Source organism: Drosophila eugracilis, unplaced genomic scaffold (genome assembly GCF_018153835.1).
Source record: "Drosophila eugracilis isolate 14026-0451.02 unplaced genomic scaffold, ASM1815383v1 contig_2088, whole genome shotgun sequence".
In the NCBI taxonomy this organism is placed as follows: Eukaryota; Metazoa; Arthropoda; class Insecta; order Diptera; family Drosophilidae; genus Drosophila; species Drosophila eugracilis.
The window spans coordinates 7,498,607-7,509,496 of record NW_024572964.1 but is presented as its reverse complement, the minus strand read 5'-3'; the positions used below and the strand labels follow the sequence as shown (position 1 = coordinate 7,509,496).

At 39.1% G+C, this 10,890-nt stretch overlaps 2 protein-coding genes across 5 annotated transcripts; one reads left to right on the top strand and one right to left on the bottom strand.

Moving 5' to 3' along the window:
- The first annotated feature begins 238 nt into the window (after window positions 1–238).
- Window positions 239–6,696, top strand: LOC108108098 (bifunctional 3'-phosphoadenosine 5'-phosphosulfate synthase). Of its 3 annotated transcripts, none has more exons than XM_017215997.2 (4): window positions 239–592; window positions 4,343–4,457; window positions 4,615–6,140; window positions 6,206–6,696. In XM_017215997.2, the coding sequence occupies exons 1-4, from the start codon at window positions 551–553 to the stop codon at window positions 6,410–6,412; spliced, it is 1,890 nt and encodes a 629-aa protein (XP_017071486.1). In that variant the 5' UTR covers window positions 239–550; the 3' UTR covers window positions 6,413–6,696. The 3 variants fall into 3 exon arrangements, with proteins under 3 accessions (XP_017071486.1, XP_017071484.1, XP_017071485.1); XM_017215995.2 differs by lacking the exon at window positions 239–592 and adding an exon at window positions 2,288–2,602; XM_017215996.2 differs by lacking the exon at window positions 239–592 and adding an exon at window positions 3,195–3,439.
- A 477-nt stretch (window positions 6,697–7,173) lies between these two features.
- On the bottom strand, window positions 7,174–10,830 carry LOC108107568 (ras-related protein Rab-8A). 2 transcript variants are annotated; one of them, XR_001772445.2, is made up of 6 exons: window positions 10,187–10,830; window positions 9,160–9,220; window positions 8,894–9,098; window positions 8,392–8,532; window positions 8,114–8,310; window positions 7,174–8,042 (listed from the first exon to the last, which is right to left on the bottom strand). XR_001772445.2 is itself a non-coding variant. In XM_017215127.2 (5 exons), the coding sequence occupies exons 1-5, from the start codon at window positions 10,308–10,310 to the stop codon at window positions 8,218–8,220; spliced, it is 624 nt and encodes a 207-aa protein (XP_017070616.1). In that variant the 5' UTR covers window positions 10,311–10,830; the 3' UTR covers window positions 7,174–8,217. The 2 variants fall into 2 exon arrangements, 1 of the variants encoding a protein (XP_017070616.1); XM_017215127.2 differs by having other exon boundaries at window positions 7,174–8,310.
- Window positions 10,831–10,890: the final 60 nt, after the last annotated feature.

The following is a 10,890-nucleotide window of genomic DNA, read 5'->3' as shown; positions in this document are numbered from 1 at the left end:
GGACTAATTACGGTCAATTACAATTCTTTAAAAAGAATTGAAGAATAACCTAATCAAAATATTTTCTTCGAAAAAGTAGAAAAGTAACTGTAAATATTTTTTGTATGAATCATTATTTAAAATTCAAATGAAAAAATGAAAAAGTTTTAATTTAAAACAAAAGCTCTATGTTTCCTCATCGCTTAATATCGAATGTTTTCCCATCTCTAATCAGCTGTTTGCTGCGCTGGTGTGCGTGGGTGTTTGTATATGGATGTGAATTAGAAATAATACATTTTTCGGTGGCATATTTTAAACATTTGGTTACCAAAGTTTGGTATAATTAGAACTAAGTTTTAAACAAATAAGTGCAATAGTTCTGCTCCCGAGAGAGAATCATAGTTTTCAGGACTGAAAAAACAGCTTCAAAACGCGTCCGTGGAACATTTCATTCATCGATTGGGTTGAATCTCGATTCAAAGTGCTACTTTTCACAGTATTGTTTGCAAGTGCTCGGCAAGAGGACGTGTTCTTTTAGTGGGTCACATCATAGATTGATTCCAGTCAAAAAATGAGCGAGGTGCCGGAGAGCAGTAAAAAGCGCCAGAAAACGGTAACTATTCGATATGTGGCCCTGGCCGCAAAGAAATTAATTTTTTTCTAACTTTATTTGAACAAGTGATCCAAAAAGAGTATGGTTGCAGCTGTGAAATGTGTCTTTATTTATTATTTTATTTAAACAGCCTTTGGTTCTTTGACAATTAATCCAGATCCCATCCCAATCTCCAATGCCCCAAACTCATTGTTTACGTTTTTCACTTTTACTTAATGCAATGATGTTTTTCCATATGGAGCGGAAGACACGTAATGCTGAAATTTCCGTCCCAATCTTATCTCACTCTATGACTTTGGTTTCCTAACCCAATTTTAATTCGCACTTCACTACCAAAAAGCATCTAAGAGGCAAACGTTATAATGTATTCCGGGAAGTATTGATAAGGCGCAATGAATATCAATTTAAAAGATTATTTTCCCTACACATTGTATTTTTGAAGTGCAAAGTATGCAAATATTGTCTTCACTGATTGTTGATTCAACAAAAACATTTCGACACATGCCAATAAAAACGCAGACCTTTGCATTGATCTAATTAAAAAGCTTCATTTCTAGTAGTCTCAAAAATATAATATGATTAAAAATAAGCTTTTATTTAAACGTACTTTTTGTAATTTTGAGATAGGTTAGGAATTCACAGTAGTATTAAAAGAAAAAGATAATCTTTTTTATTGTATTCCCAAAACGAAAGTCTCCATTCGCAATCACGAATAATCTTTAAAGCTTTTAAAATTATTAACTACTCTTCAAATGCCTTATGCAATATGCAACTATTTCCTTTATAACAACTGGTTACCACAGCAAATGTTATTGCTTTTGACTAAAACAGGTTCAAATTAGAAAGAAAGTCTTCCGAGCCAACTAAAGTGGTACCAGTAAACAAGTCAAGTTGAAGACTTGGGCTCAAGCTGGCCAAAAGTAGTTGAAAACTTGGTCAACAACCCGGCATCACAACACTTGCAGGTTGAATGACCACAGTGATAACTTATGGTTGTATCTTCTTTCCGTGACATTGTTTTTATATTTGCTAATCATATTTCGTAGGCAGATCGACACCGAGAAAAAATATTACTACCTTATAATTATAAAAAACAATAATTATTTTCGAATTTATTAAAATTGAAAATTAATTTTCCCTTAAAATTGCCATTTTGTCATGTATTGGCATTTTGTTTATGGTTTCAAACAACTTTCTAACTTCCTATTAAACCTAGTAATTTGCAACATTAGGCTTTAATGGCTATTATTTTGAATTGTCATTGCCTAATGAATATTACTTTAACCATTATTAGTGATTACCTAATTCAAGGACTTTTCCAATTTAAATAGATAAATGACAACAGCTAATTTGCTATTTCTAAAGAATTAGAGAAGTTTAGAGGGAAACATAAGTTTAACAAAATAAAAGTTTTTGTTGATAAAATTCTGGCCTATTTTCACTGTTGTGAAGACTATTATTGATTTAAGTTAAGTCCCAAAATATATTATTTACGCATACATCAAAGTGGTATGTACTTAGCTGTTTAAACGACTGTTTGTCTGCAATAAAAACGAGGCAAATTTCAGTCTCACTAAGAGGGGTTTATTAGCTAAGCACCTCCATAAACATGTTCCCCCATGTGGACCACCAGTGCCATATCATACGTACGACTCCACTCCGTAGATCTCTGCCAAGTGCCAACGTAGCTGCCTGGTTTTCTTCTCGGTTGCAGTCCGTGGAATTTCAGTTGCAGTTTCGAGCTTCGGCGAGAAAGTTCATCGTTTTTAGCGGTTGACTGTGGTTTCAACTGTCTGTGAAAACTCTCACTTGTTTAATTATCAAAGAGTACATTGTTCGACTGCCGCTTTCTTTCTTTTTACCTGCCAAGAGTTCGTTTCGTTTTGTGGAAAAATGTTTACCCGATGTGCCAATTCACTTGGCCACTATAACAATAATAATAACAATAACACTGGCTATGCTGCTTCCCCGAAGTGCTGCCTCCCGAGTGTGGCAAAACCAGAAGATGCGGTAAGTGCCATTTGGATGAGGCATTTTAAAATACTAACCGCAAGTAGAAGATGTCGGTTTGTTTCCTTGAATTGGTTAAAAGATCAGATAAACAAAAATGTTCAGATATATTTTTCTGATTGTATTATTTATATACTCTACTAACTATTTTAGGGTGGTTTTTAAGTATGTATAACTTGCTCTAACATTTGTGTCAATATTTAAACTTTTTAACATTTTTGTACAGTAACGGGCTTAATGTGTTGTAAGAGCCCTTCAACTTACTTAAGCATTTCGAAATAGTGGAATTATGTCAAATGTACCTTTGACCTCATAAGAACCAAAAATTAAAAGAGAATACTAAGCAGTAAAGGTTTTAAAAGAGAAAGAAAAAACCAGATTAATAATCAAACAAACGCTGAAAAGACTGTGCAAACATTTCACCATATGGAACCGGAGAATGTAAATGATGCGTGCGTGGATCACCGATCGAGAGATCAGGGCAAGACGAACTTATAGTGATCTCTCAGCTTCTCACACTCTCTTTGGGTTTCCTTCTCCAGTACTTTTTGGGCCAGAGCGCGCCATATAATACCATAAATATTATTGAAAACTTTCAGTTCGCTTTCGACGCTCGTCGCGTGTCTATGACGAAAACCATTTCGCATCCGTGGTCTCGTTTTCAACGTAATCTGAATCGAAACAGCTTCGCTATCGCGACTCAATGTAAAACAATTGATCAACCAAAAGAGACCAAGTGAAAATAGATTTACTTTCATTGAATTTTAGAAAACAAATCAAATATAAACTATAATGCCGAACCCTCCCATTGGATTTTATCCCCATATTAAGAGAAGGGTAAGCCCCAAAACGGCTAAAAAAAAAAATACATATACCAGTGCATAACTTAGATATTACACTTTTCTATAAATGGATACCTAGAGATAAAAAGCTATAGATAATAAAAAAGATAGAGGTTCATATAAACGAAATCACTGTGCCACTAAATACTTAAATCTAAATTAGCCTGTTCAGTAAGCGTGAACCAGAGGTGGTTTGCTTTTTTATGAGAGTGAGATCAGCGGTAAAAGGAATATGCACATACATTTAAATGACAATCTAGCACAGTGACCCACTTCTAAACCATATACCAAGATTGCTCGATTGATAAGAATTTTATATAAAAATATTGTCAATTTTATATAGGATTTTTATTAAAATTAAAAACTAAAACTGAGTCATTTTGTAGCAAGAAATAAAGAAGATACTAAAACTGATTCATTTTATGAAAAAAATGCGGCTCAGAAAGAAATTGAAATTAGTTTAAGGTCAATCCAATCCATAAACCCTTATCTGAGCAAGTAAAAAAAAGGTTAACGAAACAGTAACGTGTAGTATACATATGCGCACTCCCAGTGTGAAATCACTTTGATAGAATCCATACCCTTGGGTTTGCCCATATCGCAGAATTCCATTCGCGATTCTGCACAAGCAAGCTCCAGCGGAAGGTCAACAAACTGAACGTTGAAGCTCAGCACGAATATCGCCCTGGGGTCAACTCGAACTATTTCGATGATGACTCGCCTTTGGCATTGGTTTCGGCAGCTTTTTGGTTTTGTGACCGCCTGTAAAGCTGAAAAGACCCACCAAGAACCCCGAGGCAACCATCCATTGCCATCCCAACTTGACATGAATATTAATTTATGATAATTTCGAAAGCTAAACCCGATTTGTTTTTGTTCCGCTTATTTCTGTTTGCAGTGCCTACAGGTAGCAACGAATGTGACCGAGCAGAAGCACCATGTCACCAGGGAGACTCGAGGCAAGAATTTGGGCCTGTGCCGTGGATTCAGAGGATGCACTGTTTGGCTGACTGGTATGAGAATAAATTTAGCAACATTGTTTCCCATTAAATATATAATTAATTAAGCCGTAATTCTTAGTAACTGAAATTATTATTTTTATAAAAACATTTTGAATGAAAATCATATAATCGCAAATTTATTACATAACGTAATATCTTTCGTTCACAGGCCTCAGTGGCGCTGGAAAAACCTCGATCGCCTTTGAGCTTGAGGCATATCTGGTATCGCGTGGCATTCCCGCCTACGGGCTGGACGGTGACAACATCCGCACCGGACTTAACAAGAACCTGGGATTTACGCCCGCCGACCGCGAGGAGAATATTCGGCGGGTAGGCGAGGTGGCCAAGCTGTTCGCCGACAGCGGAGTAGTGGCCATCTGTAGCTTCGTTTCCCCCTTCGCCGACGATCGTGAGATGGCGCGCAAGATCCACAAGGACGCGGGTCTGAAGTTCTACGAGATATTTGTGGACACTCCGTTGGACGTATGCGAAACGCGCGATGTTAAAGGACTTTACAAAAAGGCACGTGAGGGTGTCATTAAGGGTTTCACTGGCATCACGCAGGAGTACGAGCGACCCCAAATGCCGGAACTAGTGGTCAATACCCACGGCTATACGGTACGCGAGTCCACACAGAAGCTAGTGACGCTGCTTGAGCAGGAAGGCATTATTCCACGATCGCTCCGTGACGTGGACCAATTGCCGGAGCTCTATCCTAGCGAATCCATTGCCACGGAGGCTTTGCGTCATGAGGCCGAGTCTCTACAGGCCATTGAGATCAGCACTGTGGAACTGCAGTGGGTTCAGGTTCTGGCCGAAGGCTGGGCATATCCACTACGCGGATTCATGCGTGAGGACGAATATTTGCAGACGCTACACTTCAATACACTCCAAAGCGGCATGGATGGTTCCTATCGAGAGAACCATTCCGTGCCCATTGTTCTAAGCGCCAGTCAGGCTGACAAGGATCGCTTGGACGGGTCCTCATCGCTGACACTCAAATATCAAGGCAAAGCGGTGGCAATTCTGCGCCGTCCCGAATTCTACTATCACCGCAAGGAGGAGCGGCTAGCCCGGCAGTTTGGAACCACCAATCCAAATCATCCTTACACCAAGCAGGTCTACGAGTCCGGCGATTATCTCGTTGGTGGTGATTTGGCTGTGATCGAGCGAATTCGCTGGGAGGACGGATTAGATCAGTATAGGTTGACCCCCAACGAGCTGAGGCGCCGGTTTAAGGAGCTTAACGCAGACGCCATCTTCGCATTTCAGTTACGCAATCCCATCCACAATGGACATGCCCTTCTCATGCAGGACACTCGTCGTCAGCTGCTAGATCGTGGCTTCAAGCAGCCAGTGCTCTTGCTACATCCTCTGGGTGGTTGGACCAAGGACGATGATGTGCCACTAGATGTGCGCATGAAGCAGCACCAGGCCGTCCTTGACGCTGGTGTTCTGCGACGCGAAGATACTGTTCTAGCTATCTTCCCTTCGCCCATGATGTACGCCGGACCCACGGAGGTTCAGTGGCACGCGAAGGCTCGAATGAACGCGGGTGCCAACTTCTACATCGTGGGGCGTGACCCGGCGGGCATGCCGCATCCAGACAAGGAAGCTTATCCAGATGGCAACTTGTACGATGCCACACACGGAGCCCGGGTGCTGAAAATGGCCCAGGGCCTTGACAGCATGGAGGTAAATTCAACTTAACAAATCTTCTTAGCCGTGTATATATTTTATCTCTTATTTTTATTTTTTAGATTCTTCCATTCCGAGTAGCTGCCTATGACAAAAGCTCCAGTAGAATGGCCTTCTTCGAGCCAAAACGCAAGGATGAATTCGAGTTCATCTCTGGGACAAAGATGCGCACCCTGGCCAAAACCGGAGCTAGTCCGCCGGATGGCTTCATGGAGCCGGAAGCGTGGCGCATCCTATCCACATACTACCAGAACCTACCGCAGGCGTAACCCGCTGCTTATACCCGACCAGCAACGTGCAATTCCTCTTAGTTATAGCTTATGTGCTTATGTTCTTATTCCCCTAATCACTTATCACATATGGAGTCTATCGTTATTAACCCAAATCCGGGCCTGTTCCTGTGTGTGAATGTCTGTACTCCTCCCAATTAAATGTTCGTATCGTACAATCTACTTTTATCTAAACTTAAGTCACCCAATTCTCTGTTTATCTTAAGCAAAATGTCGTGCAGCTATTTTGTGGACTGTTTTTTAAATACATATATAAATAATTATTTACTATCAGAATTTTCTTATTCTACCGAGCTTTTGTGGATCTATTTTTTTATTTCAGTATTTAGAGATCAAAGAACGAAGAGATTCTGAACGGTTTAGTAATTATAAGTAATATGGTCGGCTGAAATAATATAATAGTCGCTGAAGAGATAAGCTCCAAGATTGATCAACTTATAAACATCTTGACTTTAGCAACATGTAGAGTAGTTTCAGTAAAACATGGGGCATAATGAATCGGAAATGTGCTGTATTTGAGTCGTTCTTTGTTTTTTATTAAGATAATTATATTTATATTATATATATTTTCTATATATTTAAAAAAAAAAGTTTAAAGATCATTAAAAGTGGCTTTCAGTTTTTACACATCCACAATGTGTATCTACAGAACTCTAACAGATGTCAACATTGAACAATGACAAAAGCTCCCCGCTATAAAAAAGTCTTAAATAAACCTTCATCAGTAAAAACCAGTTTTCTTTGGTTTTGCACATGATTTATTTTTATAAAATTGTATACGTTTAATCATTAATATTACAAGTAATTAATTAATATCAAATATGCATTTAGTTATCATTTATGTGTTCATAATTGTTTATTGCTATCCCATCGATTTAACTCGATCGACTACCTTTAATTGGTGATCTCGTCTGCAATTCTTCATTAATGATTAATTATTAGATGTAACGGTTTTATTGACAGAGTCGTGTGGTGTGCGGCAAAGAACAAAATAAATAGAGTACAAACTAACCAAATGAAATGTGTGTGAAGATTACGAAGAATAATAATATAATAAGCACCTTCAAACTGTGCGATACTACCACATTTATGATATAAAGTTAGGGGGAAGGGCGATGCGGAGGGCAGGGAGGTGTGTGGGGCGGAATTTGGGAAGTACAATTTGGGTAATTGTGCGTCTGGACATCCTCCATATTCCTAACATAATGGCAAAAGGGTTCGCATATCGATCGAAAGTACACACAAGCAATGAGCAAAACAAGGACAGGTGAACTAATTAATCATATGCATACATAGTACATATATATTTGTTTTACAATTAATAATTTACAAATCGACAACAACCATGGCTGCTAGAGAAAATAATAATTCCGTAAATACTAAAAACCTCTTCGAGAAGGACGCGGGCGGGTTGGATTGGCTGCTCTTCGCTTTACGTTATCGCTGGATCATCTTTTTTTAACTTGAGTTATATACGTATATTTATATATATTATCATGCCTAGGTATATTTCGTACACGCTGTCGTCATATACTTTATTTAATAACTGTTTCATAATGCAATTTGTGTTCTATTCCATTATCGCGCTTATTCGGTTAGGGAGAGCCGGCTGTTGATGGTTAAGGTTGATTTAGATGTAAGTTAATGATCGCTTGTTCGGGGTATCTGATGTATTCGAACCTAACAGGAGTTAAGAAAACTACTACCTCGTAGTTACCACCATAAACTACCAACACGTAGTTGTTGCCACCATGCCGCATCAGTGCCAAGCGAACGTTGCCACGTCAAAGCAGACTGCACCTGGACAACCAACTGTCCTTCGTCCGACTGTCCATCGGTTTCAGTTGATGGCCGCCCTTAGGTGGGTTGTTCGCCTCCTGTATGCACACAAAAGATGTTTAGGGTTTAGCTAATAGTAAAAAAAGCTGCTTTGTCGGGCTTTCCCCCGCAGCACTCACCATCCGCTTTTCCGTTTTCGCTTTGATATCACTGGCTAGGGTGAGGAAAGCTTCTTCCACATTGATGCTGGCTTTTGCGGAGGTCTCCATGAACTTGATGCCATACTCGATAGCCAATTGTTCTCCGCGCTCCTTTGAAACCTATAATAGTGAGAAAATTGTACCTTGTAATTGTAATTTATAAGAGACAGCTAACTATACTTATATGTATGTAACTGTACATATAAGCAGCCTTTCGCAGCTCAAGTTAAATAAAAAGTAATTAAAAATGGGTCCAGTGTTAGTTAGGAAAATAAGACTAATATGCAAAATTCGTCAATTAATCATAATATGGATAAGGAAAATCTGAACTAAAACTTATGAATCATCTTTCAACGTCAATTAGATCCACCAAGTTATAAGCGAAATGTTTACGGATAAGTGCGGAGTTAGCATTGAATTGATAAAGCCACTTGGAAGTCTAAGAATAACCAGTGAAATCATTAATTTCTTTTTGCTATACCTGTCGCTTATCGGTCAATTCACACTTGTTGCCCAGCAGCATTTTCTCAACATCGGCGGAGGCGTTTTCTTCAATATTCCTGATCCAGTTTTTGATGTTCTCGAAAGACTTCTCCTGGGTTATGTCATATACCAGCATGATGCCCATGGCACCTCTGTAATAGGCCGTAGTGATTGTGCGAAAACGCTCCTGGCCGGCAGTGTCCCTGTGCAAATGTTCAAGATATTAATATTAAGATTTCACCGATTTACTGTCTTATCACTCACCATATTTGCAGCTTAATTTTCTTGTTATCTAATTCAATTGTTCTAATTTTAAAATCGATACCTGAAAGAGAAAACAGATGAGCATACATACATACACACACGATAATTAATTTGAATAATTTGGCAAGTGGCTGAACCTGTTTGCTCGGAACCCATGACGTCGCATAAAAAATAAGAGAAACAAAGAGCGGGACAAACCACGCAATTGAATTAAACAATGTCGTTAAGTAAATGTCCCAAAATTGGAAGTGTCGCAAGGAAAACGTGCCAAATACAAAAATAAACAATTATTAGCCACGAGGCATTATGGGAATCGTTCGACTTTTGTGTTTACAACTACAGGAAGTACAAGGTACGAATACATGTCAAGAGCTATAAGAAAATTGCTTTTAAGGAATTACAAGATTTTGTTATTATCATGCTATGATCTTGCTATTATATTTATTATTTTATAATTCAAAAGAATTTGAACTCTGGTATTATTTTATTTATAGTTTTCCAAAAATGTAAGTTGTTTGTTTAATGAAAGTTTTTTTGCAAACAACTCTTGGACTCTTTCCATTACTGGGTATGAGTCTTTAGTTTTAATACTACACCCGATTAGGTGAGTTTATGGACACTCTTCGTATCACAACAATCCTGCTTCTTGGGAGATAAGAGCTGGGAAAGTATAGAGACCCTGGGTGAGTCCGGTATTTATTTCTGCCCACTTCCCCATGCGGGTGTGAATCTAAAGCTTGAGATAGCGAAACACATCCGGATATCAAGTTTTTGGCTGGTTCTCTACGGGGATATCTTTACAAATGCGAGAAATCAAAGATGGGGGTGTTGGAAAGCCCCTCCCTTTAAAGCAACAATAATTATGACAAATGCTTGAAGGGCAGTGAAAAGAAAAAGAGGAGAACGGAGAGCCGTTTTATGAGTCATTGGGTCTGAAGCTTGAATTCTGAATTCCGGATGAGTTCATGCGAACCAAGAAGTCATAATTAATTACAAATTGCTGTCGATGGCAGAGATTCACACTCACCTATTGTGGATATAAACGTCGTGTTGAAGGCGTCCTCGGAGAAACGAAACAGGATACAGGTCTTGCCCACTCCAGAATCACCGATCAGGAGCAGTTTGAACAGATAGTCGTAGGTCTTGGCCATTTTTGCGGTAGGATCACAGTTGTTCGTCACTCAAAGAGCCCCCGATGATGATGGATGAAGGGTTTGGGTAAGGGTTAAGGGTAATACTCTGTACACGTCGCCTCCTTTATCAATTGACTACACAGCACTTCGATTCTTTGCTAATAACACTAATCACAAATATTTCCCCATGCGTGCCGCTGAATATATTTTCCTAGACGTAACCGCACACAATTCGCAATCGTATATTTCTTTTTTCCTCCTCTTCGCAGCTCTTTTCCTTTGGGTGTGTGTGTTGTGTTTTCGATTTCGGAGCCGTGTCAAAAATGGCGACGTAGATTTTAAAGACCTTTTTGTCTGCGCCCGAGTTTCGCTCTTCACGCGGCGACTTTTCCGGTGGGAAAATGTGGAAAGGCGCTAGCTTTGTAGTGCGAGTGTACGTAAGTTTGTTGTGGAAATAACGTGGAAATTAACTTAATTACTGCTTTCTAATTACGCCCGTACAAAAAATATGATTGTTTCGATGTTTCAGTGTTGCTCAACACTGTTGTATTTGCAGTTATCGATAAGCTATTGGTCGATAGGAAAACAGCTGCTTAGA